The 27,731-nt window shown below is 34.7% G+C and overlaps 1 protein-coding gene across 2 annotated transcripts; it reads right to left on the bottom strand.

Moving 5' to 3' along the window:
• Positions 1–1,505: 1,505 nt before the first annotated feature.
• Positions 1,506–27,694, bottom strand: LOC127807511 (uncharacterized). Of its 2 annotated transcripts, XR_008024719.1 has the most exons (15): positions 27,529–27,694; positions 26,356–26,634; positions 25,687–25,861; positions 14,212–14,295; positions 13,376–13,617; positions 12,577–12,814; positions 9,202–9,281; positions 9,032–9,116; positions 7,926–8,057; positions 7,727–7,840; positions 3,519–3,566; positions 2,948–3,032; positions 2,584–2,640; positions 2,199–2,486; positions 1,506–2,097 (listed from the first exon to the last, which is right to left on the bottom strand). XR_008024719.1 is itself a non-coding variant. In XM_052345410.1 (14 exons), exons 2-14 carry the CDS (start codon positions 26,568–26,570, stop codon positions 2,386–2,388), a joined length of 1,656 nt encoding a protein of 551 aa, XP_052201370.1. In that variant the 5' UTR covers positions 26,571–26,634; positions 27,529–27,694; the 3' UTR covers positions 1,774–2,385. The 2 variants fall into 2 exon arrangements, 1 of the variants encoding a protein (XP_052201370.1); XM_052345410.1 differs by having other exon boundaries at positions 1,774–2,486.
• Positions 27,695–27,731: the final 37 nt, after the last annotated feature.

Raw genomic sequence — 27,731 nt, 5'->3', positions numbered from 1 at the left:
GTTTCTTACAATAAATTAATTTATCATAATAATTATAATAATTGTGACACTTATTGTGACAAAATTAGTTGGTGTTAATTATAATAAGCTTGTCTCAATAAATATATTGTGACAAAATCGATTTTTATTACAATATCATGACAAAGAATATTTTGTCATTTAAACCAGATTAGTATCTATTTTATTATTAGAAAAAATAGTTGTCACAATAGATATTATGTAGTCACAATAAATCCAAGTTTTATATACAAATCATATGTTTTATTGTGACAAAGTGTATTTTTCCATAAAAAATATTTTGTAAGAAATTACAACTGTTATTAAACTATTTTCTCATAATTTGAAATTTTGACAAAACTTTTTTGACATAATTTTTAATGTGATTAAATAATTTTTGTCACTTATTATCTAATTTGACCATAATTTTTTGTTACACATTTTATAATGAAAAATATTTTTTTTAACAAATTAAAAACATTGACAAACCAAATTTTTCAAAATTATTCGATAGTGATAAAATATTTTTGTCAATGTCTCGATAGTGACAAAAATATTTGTGTCAATAATTCGTAAAAGTGACAAACTTTTTTTGGTAAAAAAATATGAACAATTATGAAATTATTTTTTTTTACAAAATCATAAAAAAATGACAGTAATATTTTAGTCAAAATTATCAAAAGGGAACGACTATTTTTGTCATATTCTCAATGGTGGAAAAAATATTTATATCAATAATTCTAAAAAGTGATATTTTGTTTGTTTATTCAAAATATTTTTAGTGATGAAAGTCATGTTGTTAGAATTATTTTTATGACAAATCTTGTTCATCTTTGCATCGAAATTTTTTTTGGTCTTTTTTTTTTTCATATTCAAAGTATTATCCTAATGTAGTATCACAATTTAAATCCAAATCAAATTTTAATATAAACTAAAAATTAAATAAAAGCCTGAAACATGATAAAGTCAACGAATATAATAAATAAAACCAACAATGCAAATAAAAATAATCCAAAATATAGAGAGTCAGCATTGCTAAAATAAAAATAGTGCCCCCCCCCCCCCCCAAAAAAAAAAAAAAGTGCTGAAACCATAGCGTTGGTCTAAGTTGCAATCCTGCTGTTAACAGATTCACAATCCAAATCTGTCACAACTCGATCTACTGGGAAAAATCTAAGGGTAATTTACCCTAATGTTAATTATTTTGTATGGGCGAGCAGTTTGTTGGCCAACTGTCTCCACTTCTTCGTCCAATTTTTGAGGATTAATTTTAGCTTACTAATTAAGCTTCTTGATTTTCCCATATACTTTTGAAAGATTTTATGGATGGGCATTTGGGAACTTCCAGGGTTAAACACTTATTTGTATGTCTTAGCATTCTTCAAAACTTTTGTTGAGAAAGCTTCTTCAAACTCTTATATGTGATCTAAATTTTTTTTTTTTTTTTTTTGGCCACAATGTCTCTGTTTTCACTCAAAAGAGTAAAACAAAATACAGAGAAAAATATGTGAGAATTAAAATTGTATATAAACGTTGTACATATATGTATGAATTTATGCAATTAATTAAAAGTATCAAACAGGCTCCTAGGCTGGCAATGGGATGCACATAAATATATGATTTAAGTTGCCTAGAGAGTAACACATGGCCGCTTCTTTGGGGCTAAAAGGTAAAACTTCTCATCTCAAGGCCCGCAATTCAGCGCCAATATTTCTATAGGGGAGTTAAATCACGAAATCTAACGACAAGATTTATACGCGAAACCTACACTAACTATATAATAACTAAACTCATAGCTCTTTGAAACCAACATATATACAGTCCCAACCCTTAGCCTATGCCCGTGAGAGCCACATGACTCCCTCTTCAAATGATTTAAGGTGCCTAGAGAGAACAATGGACTCGGCCAAATCATTATTCTTCCGAGTTATACAGAAACAGATAAACCAGTGCACAATACTGCACCAACTGCAGCATTCTACGACACCCAACCCGGTGCCGTAACATAAGTCCGTAAACCATACGTCCTTGCCAATCAATGCATTTATGCATGCATGCAGCTGCACATCCTACCAAGTAACTTTATCCGCATGGCTTCATCTGTACGAGTGCCAAATGACAAGCTTAAGCAACCCTGAAAGAAGCTACCTCCACTATGTAACATCTACTAGTAATTAATATGGTGATTTACAGATTTAAACCTTGTTGAAATCACTATCCCCACAATGCCCTGGAAATCCATCTAGCTAGCTAGAACTCCGCCTTTGATAGAAAATAATAGGGGATTAGTTCCTAAACATAGAAAAAAGAAAAAACACCCTTTGGATCTGTTTCCTCTTAGCTTCTTGTTCTTTTCATTTCTGCGTCTTCTGTTAAAATTGTAGGGAGTCATCGTCTTCTTTGAGGGTTATTTTGACTTTGTGGAGGCCTAGAGAAGCGCCGGGGTGGATCAGGACTTTCGGAGACCTCATCAGGAGGTTCAGGCGCCTCTGTGAGAGCAGAATGGACAAGTTTGATCAACACGGTGAACCACAAAATAAAGAAAAAAAAAAAAAGCGCTCAAGATTTCATTGGAAAGAATGGCACCGAATAATGTCTTGATTGATGGTCTCTTTGGCTTGTTCGTCTTTTTCTTTAACTCAGCTGCATCCAAGAATACATTAAATGTCAAAATATCTTTAGCAAACAAAATTTCTATCGCACCTAATAAAAGATAACAAAAAGAACGATTATTGTCAATCAACATATATACACTTCTAAGCAAGTTTACAGTTGTGATAAAACCTAATGTCATGTAAAAGGATAATTCCTCTTCAATAATCAGGGCCTACGGAGAAGAATTGAGTTTTTGCACCATTAAGTGTCAATATATTTTCTATTTTTCACTTATTAATATTATTATTGGTAATGCTAACTGCTTAGTATAGAGTCCATAGAATTTGGTACAGACCAATGCCAGGAACGCTATGCTCATTGACGATTTCAAAATTTTTGTATGTGTAACCAACAAAATTTGCATCCCTGGACGGAAGCATCTGCAGTTAAAACAAAAATGAACAACTTCGTCAGTAAATATATCTAAAGATTTGGAAATAAAATTTGCTAAGCAACTGAACAAAGAATAACTAAAGAGCAGTTGCCATATCAGGCAGAACAGAGAGTGGTAGGTGTGTGTACAGCTGCTCCAAAATTGAGAGGGCGGTGAGAATGTCAAACGTGAGAACAAGAAGAAAATTTCTGCAAGCTAAATCTCAAGCACATGACCTAAAAGCAGGCACCTCATTCCCAGTTGCTTTCATTAATTCTTTTAGGATATTCCAGAGAAATGCTCTGTCACATAATACGTTCAACTCAAAAAAAGAATGATTCTCTTCTCGTTTACTGTGTTGGATTGAAACTTCAAAAAGGTTTAGAACTACCAAGAAAATGCCTGAGATATACTAGTCATGTGAAAAGGAATATTTCATAGATAAAAATATATATATATATAAAAATTAAACTTCTGCAAACTTGAAACTTGCCTTCCTCCAAGGACCCGCTTTTGATGAAGTCGGAATTACAGGCTCTGACTGAAAACAACCAATTTCATCATTGTTAATAAGCAAAAAAGATGAAGATTGCAGATGAAAGTATAACAACAAATTCGTCGTTGTTAGTATTAATGGAAACATCCATTGCAAATAAATAAATATGAAGAAGTAACAATTTAAAAAATTTTGATTAGTAAGCATTAGTTTATGCCTAAGATTTCAGCAACCAACTTCATGCAGTTTCGAGACCATTCTATATCAAATTCACATAAAAGGAAAAGAAAGGCCTTATATTCTTGTAACTAACTACTCCAGAACCTATTAAGAAAATAGATAAAGGCAGGGGCGGCGCCAGGTTGGGCAAAAATTAAATAATATAAAAAAATTTAAAATAATATAATATTAAAAAAATATCAATAAATTATACAATTGACGCATTTTTATATTTTAATAACGTCGCATAATAACATTATTATCAATTTTATTAAATATCTATTTTTTAATGTACACAATTAAATTGTCGTTCAATCACTAATTTCCAATTCAATTACGTAGTCGACTCTTGATAAGTTTCATGAGAGACTGTCATTCAATCATTGATCTCCAATTCAATTGTGTAGTCAAGTCTTGACAAACTTCATGACAGAAAATATATTTTCTGTCATAGTTTCAAATATGTGATTGACAAATTTGTAACAGAAAATAAAAAAAAATTAATCCCTTTAATTAAAACACAGTTAAAGAAACAGTTAAAGAGATTAACATACACAAAAGAAAAGTGGGCCAGATTTTTATATATCTTATTTTTAATTTTCGGCCAGTACTAAAAAATGCACTGATAGTCGCCACCAGCCACCGTGGCCAATGGTTTTTGGCAATCACCCAACACCCTTATTCTCATCGACCGACATACCCAAAAACTAGCAAAATCTAACGGCCAAATTTTGTAAATCTAAGCTTAAACTTCCGACCAAACCCAACGTGCGTAAACGCACTAACAATCGCCACTAACCACCGTGGTCAGTGGTTTTCGGCAATTAGAGGCAACCACCCAACACCCTTATTCCCATCGACCAACATACCCAAAATTCAGAATTTTTTAAAAATTCAAGGTGGGCATTCAAAAATAAATAAATAAATAATATCTTAAATTATTATAAATAATAGAATTTTTTAAAAATCCAGGGTGGGCAGTGGCCCACCGTTGGCTGTACGTGGTTTCGTCCTTGGATAAAGGTGTAACAGGACAATTCGAAAGCATTGCATATAAATAAACAGGAATGAAAAGGAGATTGAAAAAAAAAATGGATAAGTTGATTCTTGAAACTAGTAATATGATTAGGGGAAAGCTTGTGTCACAGCCCGACAACGCCCTTCCTCCCAATTCCGATATGAATTAGAAGGACCCAAACACCAAACAGAGAGTAGAAACAGAGAGAAAGAGAAGAATGAGGGAGAACAAAGAGAAGAATGAGAGAGAAAAAACAGAGAAGAGAGGAGAGAAATTGTAAGAATTCTGATATTTTTCATATGCTTTCCCCCTTGTTCAAATAGGAGGATATACACCAGCGTCTGGGAGGATTCTCCTGTCAGGGTGGGCCCTACATCCCTAACAAACTCGAGATTCTCTAACCTCCCTGCACATGGCAGTAACTGCCTTCTTTCTAGGAATTACGGCAATAAAAATAAGGGAACTAACTACTATTTTAGGAATTGCAGTAGTGAAAGTAACAGACAGCAGTAAATAGCAACAAAAATTAAAAATAAGCTTTGGGAAGGTTCCTCTCGTGACAGCTTGATACATTGTTAGGCCTCTTTTCTAAGATTAATCTTTTAGGATGACTGGATAAATTGTAATTTAACATGGCACCACATCTCTTGTTGCTGAAAGCCCTGATTCAAATCTGATTCAAAGAAAGTCCTCAAGTCTTACTAAATGTTTTTGTTCTCCATTATTCATGCGCATAGTGAACCTTTTCTCTATGTATGGTGGTGCACCTTCTTTGAGCCTCTTTCTTTCAAGCACAAGGTTTTAGGATAAATGGTAACGTGATAATTATAATATTAGCTCTTGTTTCTCACTGTAAAAGGAAAAATAAAACTAATTTTGGTACCATTTAGGCATTCTACAATATGAGATTGCTACATGTTGTAGGTTACATAAATGGAGAAGCAAAGGTTGCAACATGTATATATAGGGTAAATTGACCATGTACCCCCAAAACTTTGGCCCTTTGGCACAAACATCCCCCGAACTTTAAAATTTGCCCAATCAGTCACTAAACTTTCCAAAATTAGCCATGACACCCACTCAAAGGGCCAAAGATCAGGAGGTGTCATGACTAATTTTGGAAAGTTCAAGCACTAATTGAACGAATTTTAAAATTCAAGAGGTGTTTAGGCCAAAGGACTAAAGTTCAGGGAGTGTCTGATAAACTTACCGATATATTACATATCTTGAATGTGGGCCATCGAGATGCCTAAAAGTGGATTACTATAAAATATGGGTACAAGGTAGTGATATATGTATGGAGATGAACACAAAAATGTGGACAAATGGATCTAGTAATTCAAAAAGAATGAAGATATAAAAATGTGAGAATGCAAAAGAAGGGTATATTTCTTATTTTTATTATCTAAGTTTATAAACATTAGAAATGTACACAAAATGCCCACAATACTATATTGGATATCAGTGGATTTCGTCGATCTATACACAATGTGGGGTCTTTGGCCATTCTTTGGCAAATTGTTTGAAGAAGGTTAAGCAAGTTTATATCCCTAAAGCTAATGTGCCCCAAGGCATTGATGCTAAAAAGGGACGGGCGGGTGGAGGCCTTTCTCAAGTTCCCAAGCCAGTTGTGTCATCTGGCAATGCTTGCCCTCCTCAGTTGAGTGACTATTCTTGTGGTCATCTTCCTGGCAAGGATTGGCATTCCCCCCCGGCTTAGTCTTCTCAATCTGGCTCCATCCCAAATCCAGTGAGTAACAATTTAGTGGCTAACAGGTTCTGCCCACTAATGCAAGAAAATTAATGTATTCCATGAGTAAGTGTTTCGGGCTCCCAGGATGGGAATGTTGAGAATCAGGATATGGAAAATGCAAAGGAGGCGATGATTGATTCAGGTGAGTTGCCTAGCTCGCACACTACAGATCCTCCTCCTAAGTTAGATCTGTTTGTCTAATTAGGGTCTTTGTTTTTTTGTTATAAGCACCATGCTTTGGGTGTTATGTCTTTTTGTTTTAGCTGTTTAGTTTTGCTTGAAGTATGCCCCTGCTTGGTTTGTGAACTTATTTCCAATTTCTGTGGAATGAACTCTCATTTACAGAAATATATATATATATATATATATATATGGGTTCAACATGCAAGAGACCTTAAATTCACAAACTGAAATTGAAAACCATTTGATATACAACATGACTGTTTCTCAATCCTGTATCATTATAATACAAATGTGAAAGAAAAAAAAGATATATAAGTTCACAAGTCAAATATATCATAATGTAACATATATAACAATTTACATACACCCATCAACATCCAATATTCATAAAGAACACCAGAAAGAGACAAGCATCCCCAATGTTAACGGAAGTCATAGCCACTGCACATGCTTTGTGATAGTATTTTGATTTGTTGGACAAAATTGTCACAATATTGAAAATACCATGTGGAGTGCCTCCAACACATATGTTAACACATTCGACAATTATATTATTTCTCGATTTTCCCTCCATAACTATCCACTCCATTGACTTTCAGCTCATTATAGATTTTTCCCCTCCCAAGGAAACCTTCAATGAAAAATGTTGGGATTGCTTTAAGCCACTAAACACCATATTTCAGACATGCTTACTTAAAAATCACTGGAATATTATGTTTCTCCTGTAACATGGGGTCAAATCCCATTGTGATACAATTAACCGTTCAACAATTGAAAAAGGCCATCCCAAGCACCCCACCTATGATTTTAAGATTTTGTAACATGGGCTCATCAAACAGGGTAACATATGGATAAACAAATAAAATCTCACCATCATGTATTTTATAAAGGTAAAATTCATCAATTTTTTTTTCCCACTTTCATAAAAACTGACCTTTCGCTCATCAAAAAGGGTAACAGAAATATTTCAGTTTAGGCATAGGTTTCAACAGATATGCATAACCAGACTATGTAGATACCATTAGTCCTTACCTCTTCAAACTTCTCAAAATTCTGAGTATCTAATTCATCTTTAACCTCTGGTATAAAAGCGGCATCAGTCTGATACAATGTGTCCCATCTGATCCCTCTAAACCATGGGTGTGCCTGATATATGAAACCAAAATTTTATGACCTTAATTTCATTTGCTCACACACAGCATGATTATAACATTAATTCAAGTATTTTGACCTTAATTTCATGAGCTCCCTTGGTACCAAGCCTCTGCTCAACATTGCACAAGAGTTTCTTTATGAGATCTTTGGCCTCAACAGACAACCTTGCTTCGTCCGGGAATTTTAGGTGAGCTCTCCAGTTTACAATCTGCAAATCATAAACTGACTAATTGTTTGAGAAGGATTTACAAATTTGAAGTAACTACTATACTCAAAAGACAAGTAAAGTCTTTTTATAATTGGAGATAAGAACATAGTTGACATAGATTTATGACCTTAATATCCCCCAACCATTGGGACAAACAATTAGAAAAATAGAATTATTTCAAATTCGCTATCACTGAACTAATAGAAAAGGAATAATCCATCACACCTGTCTCATTACTTCATTCTGTTACAATATTTTGATGCAGCATCCATACACAGATGGAAAAAGAGCAGAGTGGGGATCAAGAATAAAATAAAGTTCATATGCCTTCATACACACATGCACACACCGGCAGTGGTGGATCTAGGATTTTAGTCATTGGGATCAATTAAATATAATTACCAAACAAAATAAAATAATAACTTACCAAAAAACAAAATAAATTAATAAAAAATATTATGATTATCATAATATTTTAAATGTGCAAATTATCCTTACTGCCAAATCTTCCAATTATGGGTTCGCCAAACCAACATTAACCCAGATCCCTGACATAGATTTAGGTTTAGCAAACCCAAATCTATTTTCACCAAACCAGGGCAAAGCCAAATATTATTATGAACAATATTAAAACAAACCTTGCTTTCAAATAAGTCTTGAATATTTGACTGACTTGAGTTGAGATGAGAGACTGTAATTTTGTGTGAGAGTGTGTGTGACATAGATGACAAACTCTGTTTAACACTTTAGAGAGAGATGGGACAAAGTGTGTTAACCAGTCCATGTACTTATTCAGTGAGGTCAAATCATAATACAGGTCCATATACTTGTTCACTGGAGTCAAATCATACTAAACTTAAAATTTCACCCACATATAATAAAGAGAAGAAAAAAATTGACCCCACTGAACAAAGGCACACCCCCCTTGGGAGGGGGGGTTGATGTTCAAGGCTCAAGAAGTGAAGTTTGTATACCTTTCTGCATGTTGACATTGGTTCTTCAGAATAGAAAGGTGGATAACCCACAAGCATTTCGTACATGATTGCCCCAAGGGACCACCTAGATGGAAAAATTCATTGTAACACCAAAATGCATACAATTACTGAACGGCAAACTAGCCTACTTAGTAAGAAGGATAACCAACCAGTCACATTCCATCCCATAACCCTTCTTTAGCAAGACTTCTGGGGCAATATAGTCAGGAGTTCCTACTGTTGAATAAGCCTGAATATTATACAAAAGCAACAGAGTAGAATGAGTTGAAAAAGCAGAAAACAAAGGCAAAGTGTAAAGTATGACTATAGCTGTTAAATTCTTTCTAAAATTAAATTTATCCTCAGAAATGATTATGCACTTAAACCATATGCTGCAACAGGTTTCTTAGAAAGACATTACTGAACCAACTCAACTGCAAAATCAACTTGTATTTGACTCAGCAAAAAAGTAACCACAATGGATGGCACCAAACTCCTCCATCCACATCCTCACATGCAAACACATACAGTTTTTGAAGTATTTCCACTCTAAGTTCTAGTTTACACAACATAGACTAGTTTATCAACGCAAACATGCCAATTTTAACGAATAAAAAACACAAGTCGTCAAAAGAAAATAATTCCTGCTAAATATGTCAACAACTTCCTGATAAAACATGATAACTTCTCTGAAGGCATCAGACCCTCACAAGTAGAATAGTTTCTTTATGAAATCTTTTGAAATTGTATGAAAAGATCATCAGTGTCAACCCAAGGTTAAAATTATTCATCACCGAGCATATTGCAGCTCATTTTTTGCTTGATAATAGCTATACACCCAGTTACCCATGCGACTACACTACAAGATAGAATGAAAATTTTTATACAAATAAGAACAGAAAATGTAAGAATATGAACAGACTATTGACTGTGACATGCAAAAGGCAACTATTACTGTTATTTCTAGAAGCTACATCTTTCCTTCCATATTGATCAAAGGTAAAAGGAAGTTTTATGGGACATAGCAGCTTAGCACACTTGAGAACCAAACTAATCATGGCATGATAAAAAACAAAGAAACAAATGCATCAAGAGACCATCTACTTCTTAATTGAAGAGTAACTGCAAAAAAAAGATGGTACATGCAGTTCTCTCATAATAAAGAAATTAGAGAAGGAAATTTTGCACCAACTTCAGATCTTTCATGGCTCCATAATCATGGGAATAGCATTAATTATTCAACATTAAGCAAAATAGTTCTTTTAAGAAAAACAAACAGTTTAAGAGCAAGACCGTAAAGCATGTCTAAAAACTTTAGTAATAGTTTCCTTTTGAAACTCAAGTTGATAATAATACGGGTTATGCATATTACTGTGAGCACAGATGACAAGAAGACAATCAACAAATTATATCATGTCCCCGTAATTAAGGAGGTGGATTATAGCAGATTTAAATGAAAACAAAAAATTAAGGGCATGTTCAGGTGTAGAAAACATTTTCTGTTTTCCAACTCAAATTTTATATTGAATAATGGAATCTCTCATTAGAAAATAGATTAGAAAATAAAAAACACAATTTTCTAATTTTTCAACTTTATACTATGAATTAGAAAACATCCTTTTGATTTTTTTTTTTCCCCTGAAAATGAATGCATTGGCTTTTTGAAATATAAAATGTTAGGAAATCTTTTAGTTATAAAATTGGAGTTGAAAACTAAAAAATGTTTTCTGAAACTGAACAGGGCCTAACTTTTTGTGTCCACTTTGGATTATTTTATGTTTAATGGCAGGCAGAATTTCAATCACCAAGTGACTACAATTTTACTAAAAAACAAAATATTTTTTTCCTGAAATACAATTGCATGAAATGAATGAAATAATCTATACAAACATGTGGGACAGGAAACAGAAAAAAAATTAAACTAGGATACAAAGAGAAATACGAGTATTGAGTAAGGATATAAAGGGAATTTTAATAAGTTAGCAGGAAAATCTTTCACTTCCATTTTTATTATAGTTAGTACATATATGGTAAACAAATATCTCCATGTATGTGATTAGATAGCAAAGGCGGTCTCATTTAAGTTCAGAGAATACCCTTCTTAAAATTCTAACAGAAGGAGAAATTGATCTCACAATAGCAGTATGATATGGGTATAAAGAGTAATAATCTCAAAGCCAGTTTACAATTCCTGGTTTGTACTGACAAAAGCAATCATTAGTAATATCTACTTATATTAAAATAAGACCTAATTTCTCAAACAAAAGAAGGGTCCGTCCCACATCAGCAGTTTGGATGTGTTATAATTTCAGTTGTGCTTAGATCTGGTTGATTATCCAGTAAAATCAGGGATCATATCTAAATGGAACACCTTAATTCCAAAGTTAGCAATTAAGACACTTGTTTATATAGATTAAAAAAGCAGATAATCAACCAGCAACATTCAAGGAACCAATATACACATACTGTATATAATTTGCAAATAAACCTAAGAAACAATCAAGAAGAAAATTTTCATTTTATCATGCAATCCCCTTGAGAAAGTGATCAACTTACCTATTCTACTCCTTTTTAACAATGTAAGCAGTCATCTAAGAAATTGACCTATTATTGATTAGGTAGGTATACAAACCAAGAAGCAACAACCATTATTTTGAACATGAAATTATGGCTAAACCAAAAAAGTAAATAAAGATGGGGCAAATGTTAAGTTGCCTGACCCATAAAATTTCCAGCAAATGTAGGGAAGGGAACCATATCTAGAATTTCCTTATTCAAGTAACTGCCACCCTATGCTATTTTAGGCTTTAACAAGCTTATCATCATCAACTACACCTTAACAACGTTAGGTCAATGGCACAACATTCATAATGTCAATTGACTTTTAAAATCACATTGACAACGCAAATCCATGCAAAAGAACAATGTGGCAAAATTTTACATTAGGTACCCTTCCTAACGCAACCCTCTAGCAAGGGAATAATACAATAAAGTTTCAGGTTCATCTTCATATGGAAAAGTTTCATGAGATGGCAGTAAATGAATATAATTGATATAGTTGTGTTCCATCACATTATTGATATTTTGAAACCAACCTATACAACATGGAAACATGGCTAGCTTTAATGAGCTTACAATGTAGTTTAATCCACCATTATGGCAGTTGCACTTGACAGGGGTAAATTTAGTGCTCTTATAATTAGCGATCAGACACACTTGTCACATACCCCATGTGAAAAAATGTTAATTGATCACGATGGTATTGCAAGTTCCCCTTGTCAAAGGAATGAAAATTTTGAGGACACATTACTCAAATCACAAGACACCCCATCCCATTCACAGCTGTTAAGTGGTAATAAAAGCAATACCATTACCAGAAAATATAGCATTTTACTAACTTGACTTCCAATTTTGGACATCTGTCCCTTGGACACCAAATCCATTTCAACATTCAAAAAATCAACAGCTTGGTTCTAGAATTGAATGGTGTCCCTAGAAATTATTTTTAAGGATAGATAAGATTCCAGAGAAAGCTGCAATCATACCAACATTCTTCTGTTCTTTTGCCAGTGTAACAACTGTTCCTGCTGCGTCCTCTTCGGTGTTGATGGCTGGTTAGAATTCTTAGCATCCCCTGATGGAGATTTCAAATTCCTTCCTCCTCCATAATCATTCTCAGTTAGATCTGGAAAGCTACTGCTGTCCAAGGGTTTACACAACCCAAAATCTGAAAGCTTCATGTGGCCATTGCGATCCAGTAACAAATTGTCAGGCTTAATATCCCTAGGAAACAAAAATTTTCATTTCAGAATTGTTTTTTAAAGTAATTACTGCATGAAATATGAAAAAGATGTTCTACCCAGTTTAGAGACAGAACAAAAACAAAGAAACAAGTAAGAGCCAAATGACATGAAATGTTACTGCAGCAAGTAAACACTTAAAACACCTGCTGAAGGGAAAATTCTAGAACTAGTATACAGATAAGGATCTAAATAACCCATCAAAAGTTTTACAACACATGATTTTATAAGAAATGTAGAATGACCTCATTCATCTGTACTTGCATGACTTGCAGTAAAGGAAGCCAGAATAGTTATTCTGTTAATTGGTATATAATTGCAGGTGCCTCATGAATGCAACATGCAAAAGTAAATTTGCAGAAGAACTCAAATGTATAGGTGGAATTATAAAACCAGAAAAGTCAGAAAAATGGCCCAATAGGTGCTGGATTTCAATACCAAAACGCCAGAAAGCCAGAATTAATGTTATTAGCCTACAAGGTTAAGTGTCTAACCAACAGGAAGACACCACTGATAAAAGGACAAAGCTGGATACATGTCACACCTATGAATGTAGTTGTGCTTGTGAATGGACTCGATGGCAAGGACTGTCTGGCCAACATAAAACCTGGCCTCATCCTCAGTCAAAGTATCCTTGCGCATTAGTAACGTCATCATGTCACCCCCCGGAAGATATTCCATTATAAGATACAAGAACTCATCATCTTGAAAGGAGCAGTACAGTTTAACAATGCAGTCACTGTCAACCTCGGCAAGAAGATTCCTTTCAGCTTTAACATGTTCCACCTGTCAAAAGGAAATGAAATAGCAAAACAAAAGCAAAAGGCAAGAAAGACAAAAAATAATTATAACTGTAAGATAATGACCAGAAAAAGATGAAAAAGAGAAAAAAAAAAAAAAAAAGTATTTCGTAAAGGGATTTGTAGCAATGAGTAAGAAAAAAAAAAAAATCTTGTATTTCCTAAAGGGATTTTCTGCAACCAACAAAATTACCAATAATTTCCAGTTGAATCCTTTGCAACATAACATTTCATTGACCATCAACATGCAGTTAAATAGTTCCACCATTTCCATTAAGCAACCAAGCTATAACTGTAGCTAAGGGTATTGGTTAGTGTCTGGACTAATCAGCATGATACCTTAAGTAGAATCCCTGATTAGTGATTACCATATATTCTAATTTTAGCCAAGAAGCTGTGACATGTCCCCCAGAAGAATGGTAGAACAAAAAGGTGCTACAAAGCATCAAATGAGTGGTTAAACATTTTACCCAACTCAATTAAGTTGACAAGTTATCATTCATCAACACTAAAGTACAATTGCATTGAGAAAAAAGAAGAATAGGAAAGAACAGGAAAAGAAGTTACTTAAAGATAATACCTGGCCTCTACGTAGCATCTCTGATTTCTTTAGCTTTTTCATGGCATAAACAACGCCACTACTCTTTTCTCTGCAAAGTCTCACCTGCATTGTCAGAGCAAATTGTTGTCAAGACCTAGGTCCTGATTCTTGGTATTCAAAATTGCAGAAATTAAGAACGAGAGAGAAGAATGTAGAGAGAGAGAATCAGAGATAGAAACAGAGAGAAATAGAGAAATGAATTGGTTGTTATTTCTGATTGTCTTCAATACAATCTGGATTAGCTTTTTATACAGCTAATCTATCAATATCCAAGTTGGCGCCAACTGAAATAGACTGCTAACCAACTCCTGGGAAAATGATCTGCTACAATGCTACCCTACCAAAGTACATACACCCCACGACCTTGACAGTTGTTCCTATCAGATTCCCTCTGGATAACCAAGATAACTAAAATGGTTACAATTAAATCCTTCCATTAATATGATATACAACAAACAGGTCTCACTCTAGATCATCCATTAATAGGACAAAAGGAGATAAAATGTAAGGCCCACAATTTGGGCCTTATTAAAATATATACATATATATATATGCCTACTTCCATTTCAAATCACTCTCCCAATCAAATGTCCCTCCCTCCCTCTCTCTCTCAACTCAATCCCTCATTTCTTGTGTCAACGTGTGCTCTATCGGGTAGCCAAGATTGCAGGTAAGAAGTGTTTGTTGCTATTCCTTCCTTTCAATGACTTTCTAGTTCTGGGGGAGACGATTGAGACCAGAATCATAATATCTGGTTTCTGATCTCTTGATTCCTTCAGTTAGATTTGCATTTGAAGTGCTACAACTGTTCATCTTCTTCTTCATTACAACAAACCCTAGTTTCATATTTCCCTCTCTAATTTACCCAAATGCCCCTCTTTCAGTCCCAATCTTGATTTCGGCTACAGTAAAGTGGCCTCGATAAGGAGGCTCACGACCCCCTTGCCGCCAACACACATAGTCACACACGGGGGTGGCGACTGATGGTGGAGCCCTATCAAGAACTCAAGCTTGACTGTAAATTCTTTGATGAGAGAATTGAAAGAGAGGGAGAGTTAGAAAAAGGGGAAAGAATTAGACTGATTAAGAGGGAGAACTAAGAGAGAGAGAAAAGAGAATTTGGACAGGGAGTAGGGAGAAATAGAGAGATCTAACTGCCCCTAAAACTACTCCACAACTATTAATAATCTGTAAATAAGGCAATAACTAACTCTTTTGCAGACTAATATTGCAAAAAAAAAAAAAACTAGCCTAAGTCATGACAAGCCCTAAAATCAAATTTAGGGTTTCGTTCTCCTTGCTTGGCTACTAGGCTTATCCTATCCTTCTTTGGCTTCAAGAACATCCCATTCCAATTCCAAGCCAAATTAATCTATTAGATTTAAATTATAATGCGTTAATAACTTCCAATCTTGATTAGGAAAATCTAGATTGGCTAAACATAAGTCTTAATTAAAAAGCCCAACTTATTTATCTTAAAGCCCAACAAGAAACTCAAACTAAACCCAATAATATTAATTTCCCCTTGAGCCTAATTTTTCTTATCCTCCAATCACTTATTTTAAATGAGCCTAACCTTGTACTCGTTCCACCCAATTTTTCACTCTGGTTCCATCCATGAGGTCCATTTGTCATATAGGATAGTCATTTAGGGTCATTGGGGATATTTTAGTCATTTTACTTTACCCTATGTAATTCTTATGTTGTTCAAGTGATTTTGACACATCTCAAGCAAGAGGCAATTAAGGAGAAATCTTTGACCTACCATACCACTATGAGTGGGGAATTGTATTATGGTGTTTTGATAAATGCTTTCATCTAATATTTATCATTCATTTAACTCAACTTGTTTATATTATCAATCCCATATTGAATATTTAACTTGCATAAAATGGGGAAGTAGGAGTTCATATTTCATTGTTATGTGAGACAACCATCTTAACCTTGCATTTATATTGCATGACATCAAAAGATGACAAATATGACATTAATGAATGTACAGGTGAATTATGCAATTTGAACATGGAAAACAAACTAATACTATGATCATGCATCCATGGCACTGGGAGTAGCTAGTTAGAACACTGTATGCTAACTACAGTTATATAGTTGGCCACTGGTGCCCCATGTAGATAGGAATGGGCAACAGATTATTCTGCTACTATGTTAAGAATTGGCAAGATATTGTTTCTGCCACTATGTTAAGAATGGCAAGACTTTGTTCTGCCATTATGTTATGTAAGGGCAAGAATATGTTCCACCACCATGAGTATTTTGGGCGAGAGATTGTTCCGCCATTATTTTATTTGTTTAAATGTATACAAATGATTGGATGTTAGTTCTACTTGTTTACTCTCATCATTATACATGCCTCATTCATCATGATTATCATTATCCTTATATCATATTATTGAAATATGGTGAAGCTTCATCTTCATAAATGATGTCGTTCGAATAAGGGGAGGAGGACCACCTAGCAACCGCTTGATGGTTGCTCCAAAACGATGGCGTTTTGGAGCCCTTGAGCTCGGAGGGCCAAACAACAACCCCCCTCGTCGTTTCACGGCTCGTTGATTCCTCCCATACTATCTTGTCGCTTAGCTTGCTGCTTTATAGGCCGTCAATCTCATTTCTAGATCATATCTCCACCACTACTTTAGCCTATTTATTCCCACCGATTCCTCGATATTTGTGCAAGGAAAGAAAAGAGAAGCAAGAGATCTAGTAGGGTCATTTTGTCTTCTAGGGTTTTTCTCTCGTTTGTACATGTTCTTCATTTTCGTTTTTGGTTTCATAGGCTGCCTTCTGATTTTGTATGTAATCTTTGGGAAAGTTTTGTTAGGAAACTAGTGAGTGTATAGTGAGGATTATTGCTTGTACAATGAGGGTGTAAATCAACTTTTTCAACTAGTGCAATGAGCTCTTCTTGTCGGAACTCAATGTGGACGTAGCCCTAATTTAAAGGGTGAACCACGGTAAATCTTGTTGTGCTCGTTTTCTTTCATTTCCTCTACTGCTTTATGTTTATGTTTATCTCTGCTTCCATTTTTCGAATAGTCGTTTCAAATTCTGTTTTGGTTCTAAGTGTTAGAGGTGGCTGAGCCTTTGCTCATCTCAACAGTGGTATCAGAGTCATTTTTCTGGTATTCACGTTTAGGGTTAGATTCAATCAGAGTCTGTGCTGTTCAAATCTAAAGGTTTTTGTGTTGCTCGAGTCTATCTGATTCTCTAAGGTTTGCTGAGAGTCTCTGTCAGTTGGGTGTTTTACTATGTGTGTCTCTATTAGTATCTAGAGTTTTAGAGTACCTTCGTGCAAGGCGAAGATGACATCAACCCGATTTGAAATCGGAACATTCGATGGGAAAGGCGATTTTGAAAACTAAAAAAAAAAAAAAAATGAGAGTTCTGCTCTCTCATCACAAAGTGCTTATTGCACTGGAGCCTGATGATAGGAAATGGACAACAGATCAATTAGCGAGGACTATTGAGGTGAGAGAAAAAGCCTACAACCTCATATTTCTCCATCTTGGTGACAATGTCATTCATAAGGTTGATGGTATGAATACTCCTATTAATCTCTGGAATAAACTTGATTCCTTGTATTTTGTTATGATGGCTCCTAATTTGGTTTATCTTAAGGGCATGTTATTTAATTTTAAAATGAATGCATCTAAGTCTATGGATGAAAATATTGATGAGTTTACTAGACTTACTTTATTATTAAGAGGTACTGACCAAGCTTTAGGTGATACCAGTAAAGCTATGATATTGTTAAATTCTCTGCCTAATGATTACAATGCTATTAAGCATGCTTTACAATATACTGGAATCATGCCTAGTTTAGAGTTTGTTATTTTTGGAATTAAGGCCAGAGAGTTAAGAGTTAAATACCTCTAAGAAACCTGGTAATAATCTATTTGTTAAAGGAAAATTTGACAAAAGGAATAATGCTGGTAATGGTGATCAATCTAGGGGTTTTGGATCTAAGGGTAAAAATAAATAAAATAAGGGTAAACAAAAGCAAACTAAGTGGAAATGTTATCACTGTGGTAAGAAGGGTCACGTAAAGAAATATTGTTATAATTTTATAAAGAAACAGAAATAAGGGGGGAATGTGACTGTAGCTGCCAGTAGTTTTAATACCTTAACTGAAGTGCTTACTTTTTCTAGTTCTTCTATTGCGAATGAATAGATAATGGACTTTGGGTGTTCATTTCACATGTGTCCTAATATTGAATGGTTTCAAAATTTTAGTAATAGAAAAACAGGTACATTTTATATGGGAAACAATCATTCTTGCAATGTTCAAGGTATAGATGACATATCTTTAAAAATGCATAATAATAAAGTTAGAATGTTTACGGATGTAAGATATGTGCCCAGATTAAAAAGAAACTTAATATCTTTGGTACCTTAGATGAATTAGGTTTTTCTTATAAAGTTGAAAATGGTTTTATGCATGTCTTTAAAATGATGACCTAATTCTTACTGGTACTAAGAAGCATGGCTTATATGTCTTAAATGGTTGTTGTCAATTCCCTGTTAATGTTTCTTTTGCATGCATGGTGAAATCTGATAAGACAGATCTCTAACACTTGAAATTTGATCATATGAGCCAGAAAGGGTTGCACGCATTATCAAATCAAGGTTACCTTAGACCGATGTCTGCAGACTCCCTGGATTTCTGTGAGCCTTGTACTCTAAGCAAGCAACACAGGATGAGCTTCCACAAAGGAACTCACCTAGCGAAGGCATGCCTAGAATACTTACATGCAAATTTGTGAGGCCCCTCACAAATGCCTACTCTCAATGGTAATAGGTATTTCTTATCCATTGTTGATGATTTTACAAGAAAAGTTTGGGTGTTTCTACTTAGAATTAAGGATCAGACTTTAGAGAAATTTAAAACGTGGAAAGCCATAGTAAAAAACCAAACTGACAAGAAGATTAAAATCTTCAGAATTGACAATGGTTTAGAGTTTTGCAGTAGGGAGTTTGATGAATTTTGTAACTCACATGGTATACTTAGCATAAAACAATAAGGAACACATCCCAACAAAATGGGGTGGTTGAGAGAATGAATAGAACATTGTTAGAGAAGGTCAGATGCCTACTGTTCACAGTTGGTATGCCTAAATCTTTTAGGGGGGAAGCCCTCTCTATTGCTGCTCACCTAGTTAATCGAAGCCCTTTTACAATTTTAAATATTAAGTGTCCTGAAGAGAAGTGAACAGGAAGGAAATTGAACCTAAATTATCTCAAAGTATTTGAGTGTGAAGCCTATGCTCACCAATCTGTGGGAAAGTTAGATCCAAGGTCTATAAAATGTGTGTTGGGTTATCAAGATGGGACTAAGGGCTACAAGTTGTGGGATAGAAATTCAGGTGGAGTGAAAATAGTTATAAGCAGGGATGTCATATTCAATGAAACTATTTTCTTATGTAAACTTGTCAACACAGAAATAGACCCCAAACCTAGTACCCCAGAGGACTTTGTTATAACAGGTGGTACCCAAATTGAGGTGGAGCAACCGGCAGGGAGTTGATGACCTGCCAGCTGCTCCTACCTCTCAAGTTCCTAACCCAAAAGTTGATCCAACCTCTAACCACAAAAGTGATCATGAGGAGCAAATTGATGTCCCTGAGGCTGAGGTAGAGCAGCATGACTCTCCTCAGCAAGACTTAAGGGACTATCAGTTGGCCCGAGACAGAAGACCTCCTACTAGATATGCTTATTCAGACTTAATTTATTGTGCTTTAGTTGTAGGCATGGAGATGAGGAGCAGTGAGCCATTTTGTTATGAGGAGGTTGTCAGCTCTTATGATTGCACCAAATGACAACAAGCAATGGATGAAGAGATGGCTTCTCTTATGGACAATAATACGTGGAAATTGGTTCCAAAGCCTGAGAAACAGAAGCTGGTAAAATGTAAGTGGTTATACAAGCTCAAAGAAGGTATGTCTCCCTCTAACCCTATAAGATACAAAGCTAGATTAGTGGCTAAGGGTTTTACTCAAAGGGAAGGTATAGATTACACTGAAATTTTTCCACCTTTTGTCAAGTTTAAAACTATTCATATGATGATTGCTATAGTTGTGCATTTTGACTTAAAATTAGAACAATTCAATGTTAAAACTGTCTTCTTACATGGTGATCTTGATGAGCTTATATATATGGATTAACCAGCTGGTTATATTGATAATCTTCATCTTGAATATGTTTGTTTACTTAAAAAATATTTGTATAGATTAAAACAATCTCCACAACAATGGTATAAAAAATTTGATAATTTTGCTACTGAGATTGGTTTTATTAGAAGTAAATATGATAACTACTTTTACTTCATACTCTCTGATATTCCCGTTTATTTACTTCTGCATGTAAATGACATTTTACTGATTAATAAGTTCAAGTCTAAAATATGTGAATTAAAATCATTGTTAAATATCAATTTTGACATGAAAGACTTAAGACCTGCTAAAAAAATTTTGGGAATGGTGATTGAGAGAGATAGGAGTAAGTTTTGTCTAAAGATACATCAACATGATTATTTGTTGAAAACTGTACAAAAATTTGGCATGCCAGATTGTAAATCAGTGAATGTTCCCTTAACTAGTTATTTTATTCTGTAGACAGTGTCCTTTATCTGATTTTGAAATTCTTAAGATGGAAAACATCTTGTATACTAATGTAATTAGAACTATCATGTACTCAATGATTAGTATCAGGCTAGATCTTGCATATTCAATTTCTTTACTTAGTAGATTCATGTCTAATCCTAGGAAAACTCATTGGGATGCTTTAAAATAATTGTTAAGATATATTAATGGTTCCATAAATGTTGGTTTGAATTATAAGAAAAGATGTGATGCACTTGATCTTGTGGGTTTTGTAGACTCTGATTTGCAGGGGATAGAGATTTAAGGAAATCTACTACCGCCTTCTTCTTCACCTTAGGAGGTAATTGCATCAGTTGGAAGTCATAGTTACAGCCTTTGGTTGCACTGTCTTCCACTGAGACAGAATATGTGGCAGTAACAAATGCTTTTAAAGAAGTCATTTGGCTTCAAGGTCTCTTAAAGGAAATTCATTTGTTACAAGGTAGAGTTGTGGTGTTTTTAGATAGCCAAAGTGTTATTCACCTATGCAAGAACCTAGTGTATCATGAAAGAACCAAGCATGTGGATGTTAGATACCACTATGTGAGAGATCAAGTGGCAAATGATATTGTGAAAATTCATAAAGTCCCCATCAAAAACAATCCAGCTGATATGGGAACAAAGGTAATGATAACAGCTAAGTTCAAATATTGTTTGGACTTGTTGCATGTCGAAGTTGGTTGAAGGAACAACCAACGAGAGTGATGATGACGAGAATTGAAGCATGCTGCACAATGTTGGAAAAGTGACCTTGAGGTGCTGAAACTTCAAGGTGGAGATTGTTGAAATATGGTGAAGCTTCATCTTCATAAACAATGTCGTTCGAATAAGGGGAGGAGGGCCACCTAGTAACCGCTTGATGGTTGCTCCAAAACGATGGTGTTTTGGAGCCCTTGAGCTCGGAGGGCCAAACGGCAACCCCCCGTTGTTTCATGGCTCGTTAATTCCTCCTGTACTATCTTGTCGCTTAGCATGTTGCTCTATAGGCCATCGATCTCATTTCTAGATCATATCTCCACCACTGCTTCTACCTATTTATTCCCACTGATTCCTCGATATTTGTGCAAGGAAAGAAAAGAGAAGCAAGAGATTTAGTCAGGTCATTTTGTCTTCTAGGGTTTTTCTCTCGTTTGTACATGTTCTTTATTTTTGTTTTTGGTTTCATAGGTTGCCTTTTGATTTTGTATGTAATCTTTGGGCAAGTTTTGTTAGGAAACCAGTGAGTGTATAGTGAGTATTATTCTTTGTACAGTAAGGGTGTAAATCAACTTTTCCGACTAGTGCAGTGAGCTCTTCTCGCTGGAGCTCAACATGGACGTAGCCCTAATTTAAAGGGTGAACCACGGTAAATCTTGTTGTGTTCGTTTTCTTTCATTTCCTCTACTACTTTATGTTTATGTTTATCTGTGCTTCCATTTTTCAAATAGTCGTTTCAAATTTTGTTTTGGTTCTAAGTGTTAGACGTGGCCGAGCCTTTACTCGTCCAAACACATATTTATTTATCTTTTGTTACTAAAATGTCATGGCATGTATAGTAGTCGATCTTGTTGCATTAACTCTTATTTCCCCCATCATAATGCTTTTCCACCCTCATTGAGTCTATTGACCTTTGACTCACCCCACTACAATTTCTAGTTGTAGGACCGAGCACCAGTGCTACTTAAGGATCATGGTAGGGGGTCCTAACTACATTCTTACCACAATCATGCTCCAAGAATATGATACACCACATGCAGTGAGATAGGGATCTAGAGTGATTGATCTTTTATTAAATTGTCATGCAAATTTTAGACACATATATTGATTTGCATTAAGAACAATGGTATTTGATGATGTTGGCATATGATCATGATATGGGAATTCACTATTAAATCCTGATATTTGAAGTGAAACATGAATTATGAAACATAAGGCTTAGTACTCTTGGTGAGATTCACAGCCCGTTAAAGGGTAGTGTCGGTCAAGGCCCCCCAAAACATGTTGGTGACATAAACTATTAGAAGATGTTATTAAGTAGAGTTGAAGATACTAACAAAAAAAGGAAGGTCAAAATATAGTGGGTGGAATGGAACTGAAACAGACTTTCCAAAAGTCACACCATAGGCAAAGAGAAATTGCTTTGAGAAGCAGTTGTAGCTAACAAATAAGCACGTACATATTCTATAAAAGATCTTTGGGTGTACACTTGATTTATGCGCATGCATAAATGAAACTCATGTAGTTTATGCCTAGGTTCCATATATTTTAACAAAATATATTTATAGTGTAAAATGTGTGTATGTGCGCGCGCGCGTGTGTGTGAGAGAGAGAGAGAGTGAAAAGGAGACCAAAAATTTTAAAATATGCCAAATCCCTACAGCAGATGGACTCTTTAGCACCGAATCCCCAACAGAATTGGATATATATCCATTCACACGTGTATACACTCACAAAGAGATAGAGAGAAAATTATCTAAGGGAGTAAATGAGAACAAGAGAATAGAGAGATTGAATGAGAGAGAACATAGTAATAGACCTAACCCAATTGAGTTTAAATTAAACAAGGAGCTTGATTTGAAGCCCCAACCTGGTACTGCACCAAATTCAAATTGAAACTAGAAAACCCAAAATGAAGCACAGAACAGAGAGCCTTAAGCCCTGAACACGAAATCCAGATATTGACCTGACCTAATCCAGTGACCCAAATCAGAAGATCCAAGAGCAATTGACCCAATTTTGACCAGGACCAGGGAAGACCCAATTTTCCAATTTTGACCCATTTCTAAACTAGAATTTAAAATATACAACCACCATAGATTAGACCAATTTTTAGATCAAAACAAATATTCATATAATTTGTTGACATTAATTATAGAAATAAGGAATATAGTGATGTTTAGGGATCTAGGATTCAAAATAGAATTATAATTCAGTTAACTAATCCTTATTATTTCAAATTTTAGGTTCTTTGGACACACCTAATCTAGATTTGGCATAAACAGCCTAGATGGTCACTTTCAATTGAGCGCCAACAATTTATGATGAGGCATGATTTATTTATTTTTCTTTCCACCTTCATGTATTAACAAAAGTTTGTTCTCTTACAATTGCATATTATGGAAATTGCACTACTTATGAAAAATTTTACTTGAATGCCTGTTAATAAGAAAATTATTTTTGTCTACACATTCTTAGAGATTAGGACATTGAAGCACGCCTTCATTTAACTATTAAGCTATGATGATGAAATTCTAATTACTTGAGCAAATGCAATTGTTATGGCTTTTGATGCATGATCAATGAAAATTTTATTTGCTTTTTTTGGATATCATGATTATTGCTATTTTCAGGAGAACCTTTGCCAGGATACTATAACTAACAGCAGTAAATGTTGGCCTTGATGCACCTTAGTATGATCACAGCTAGTAGGGGCATTGCCAACCCCTCATGTCAGCCTACACGCTTTAGCATAACATTGGGCTGGCTATTGATGAAGCAGTTTATACATTCACATAACCAATGAAGAGTACATTCTACTTAGTGTGCTCCTGTTGAAAAATAATTAAATAAATAAAAAAGGTTTTATTGTTAATACATGAAAAAAGATTTTCATAAACCGAAAAATTTTATTTTGAAAAGAAAAAAGATGTTCCATGTTTGCAGATGACAGGTTTTCTTGCATTAGAACCCATCTGTTTGTTCATGTGGGCATTGGTTGTGTTATTTTATTTATTATTAACATTCTCAGTGGTTAGCTCCCTTATTTGTAGGCAGAATTGTATGGTACATTAATATGGTTTATTTAAAGTTGAGATTCTTCATGTATTGTTTCAGTTTATTTTTATTATTGGTAACCAAAACTAATCATGATGACAAATAGGTATGGAAGCTTGATTAATCCTAGAAAGCCAATGGTTCACCAAAGGTAGCAATGCAGGTTTCCAGGCCATGACATGAGGCACACATACACAAATACACATCTAACAAGCATATATTGTATAATTTTGTCAAGTAGTAAACAATAATTGGGAAAGTTTGGATTCTAATAATGGCTGACCAATAGGAGGACCAACCAAGTGAGTTTAGTCTAACGAAATAAATGTTCAATACATATTAGCATTCATAAATGGAACAAAAAGAACACATCTTTGAAAGATTCCATAACTTTAATATGGCATGAGATGGTGGCTGCATCAAGAAATGGCATCTTAAGTAGGATTTGCAAATACTAAGAATTTGATGACTACTCAATATGGAAAAGGCAAACTAAACTCACTTAAATGTGTTATTGTTAAAAATACATCCATTGAAAGACACTCTTTCTGTCAGGCGATAAGAAGTATTTTTTCAGTTTATCAGATTTATGAATTGTTGTTTTTTTTCCTACAGTTGTTGGTTGTTTTTTCAGTTAGTCTTATCTGGTAGTGGGCTGAGTTATGGTCCTTATCTTGTGTTTGGCTTCAGATTAGGTGGTTAGATAGTTGTTCCTATTTTTGAGGAAGTGGGTAGTTCATCTCCAAAACTGTATATAGAATCTACTTTGCTGGAAATGTGATATACGATTGTCCTTGCCTAAATTTTAAAACTTTCTTTTCATAAGACTAAGGCAATCAATACTAGAAAGTAATGTATCTTGTTGCCTTATTGTGAGAATGGGTAAAAGAAGTCCAAGCTGTGAAACAGCCCATGAAAAGACATTTGCAAAGAAGAATATGGAATAAATGCGAAAGCAGTTTAACCATTCTTAAATGTTATATGTCATGGTGGATCAGAAGATATATTCATAATTAACAAACAGATAACTAATAGATGTTACCTCCCCAAATGCACCCCTTCCTATGATGGTCAAAAGCTCAAAATCATCAACACTCATCTTGTGTCTTTGAAGTCGCATGTATTCTGTTTCCTTTCTCTCTAAATATTTTAGAAGATTAACTTGCTCTTCTGCAGGAACATCAGCATCAGCGAGATTCTTCTCCAGGATCCATCGTCTGAGTTTACCAAGAAAGGCAAGTTAAGCACGTATTTAGTAAAAACAAAAATATAGAGAATAATGAATATTCTATTCCAAATGGGAATTCATTCATTTAAATGATAAGGAATCTTCATGATTCAGAAAACTAGATAGGATATTAAATGCATACACTTCCTGACTGAGTGAGATGCTGAAGATAACTGACATACCCAGTATTCCAGCAGCACCACTTTAAAAAATAACAGTTTTTGTTTTCAATTCAATCTCTACTAGCCTAACAACAAATGTTGTCCGTGAAGGTAGACAGAGTTCATTCAGAATATCAATGAAGTCCAAACCAGCTACCTAAAAAATAGAGCAGTAACTAGCTGCCGATTAATTGAAACATCAAATCACAACTTCAAGAATTTATAGAGCCAGTGCTGAGAGCAATATATTGAAAAGAACTTTGGAGAAATCAATTTGAGGCTTTGCATAAACAGAATTCATTGTATTGGGGGAACAACTGACCTCTCTTTCCTATCTTGCAAAGACTTCATTTGAGATTTGTAATGATTCTCAATATATTGCTTTGCTGCAGCAACCTTCTGTTTGGTGACATTTGAGGGTGCATCATCAAACGATGACTTCATTGTGTTCTCCATTTCTGTCTTTTTTGTGGGACCAGGTTTCAACTTTTCCTCCTTATGTCGCAATCTATGAAACCAACTTCTCGCAGAATCCATTATTGATCTCAAATAATCAATCACAAAATCATAGCATCAGAACCAGGTGCTCTACTCTATAGTTCTGTAAGAAACAACACCAATACATTATTTCTTCAGTATAAACGTCTATACCACACTTTGTACATCTAAAACAATCAACATCTCAAGAGAACGAAAATAAATACATAAACAACAAATAACAGAACATGCATAAGGAAGGGCAGCACAGTGCAAGAGGCTCCTATCTTTGCCTGCCTGGAGATGATCGCGTGCATTTAGCTTCATCTCCGATGGGGAGGTTATTCTGTGTTTCAAACCCATATCATCTAGGTACTTGGCAAGCCATTTATATGAACATCCATTCTATTATCTGTTGTTATGCTCATTTCAAAATAAGTTTATTACCACGAATTAGTAATTTCTTTTTTAGGAATCGTGAGAAAGATCACTACAGCTTATTCTTTACAGAAAAAATCATAAGAATAGCAATTTAGAACACCACCCCTGCTACGAAAACATAGCTTGTAAGACATACAAAAATGCTAGGCATACTAAGGCAGCCGATTCCAAGTTCCAAACATACAAACTCTTCCATTTTAGGCCTTTATCTAGCAGAATACCACAGAATATTCAATCTCATGGGGGTCAAACAATGAATCTTGAAAAAATTCCCAACAATTAAAAAGTAATGCTCCCAAAAGAAAAGAAAACTTAATCGCCTGCTTATCTCGTAGATCAATTCCAGATTACACTAAAAATCATGAATCGTGAACTCAATTTCCTCGAAGAAACCTCGTCGTTTGTTCTATAATCAAATTAGAAGATAACTCAAGTAAAACTCAAAACAACAAGACAATACGTATGCGTTGATCAACAGAAACGCAGAAACCCAGTAGTGAATTCAGCAAGAAGCATAGCTTTTCAAGTAATTTTATTCATCCACAAATAAAACTAGCTATGGATCGATCCACTTCACCTGATTGCGGATAATCAGAACACCTTCAACCAACTAATGAGTCAGAGAGAAATTCTCTCTCTCACTCTCTCTCTACCTACAGGCTTGGCTTTTCTCTCTCTTCGAAAACCAGAAAATAAATTTAGGCAGATAAAGCCTTTAATTGGCCTGTGCCCGTTAAACTTCGTGCAAGTTAGGATGAGGTCGTCGCTGGAGTTAACGTC

This window comes from Diospyros lotus, chromosome 8 (genome assembly GCF_014633365.1).
Source record: "Diospyros lotus cultivar Yz01 chromosome 8, ASM1463336v1, whole genome shotgun sequence".
NCBI classification, from domain to species: Eukaryota; Viridiplantae; Streptophyta; class Magnoliopsida; order Ericales; family Ebenaceae; genus Diospyros; species Diospyros lotus.
The sequence above is the reverse complement of the archived record's forward strand: the minus strand, read 5'-3'. Positions and strand labels throughout refer to the sequence as shown.

Excerpts from the sequence above, each read along its gene's own strand:
- LOC127807511 (XM_052345410.1), bottom strand. The coding sequence starts at position 26,570 with ATGGATTCTGCGAGAAGTTGGTTTCATAGATTGCGACATAAGGAGGAA. Across the intron at positions 13,618-14,211 it reads AGATGCTACGTAGAGGCCAG|GTGGAACATGTTAAAGCTGA; the intron begins GTATTATCTTTA and ends TCCTTTTGACAG. Across the intron at positions 2,641-2,947 it reads GCATAGCGTTCCTGGCATTG|CTGAGTTAAAGAAAAAGACG; the intron begins GTCTGTACCAAA and ends TCTTGGATGCAG.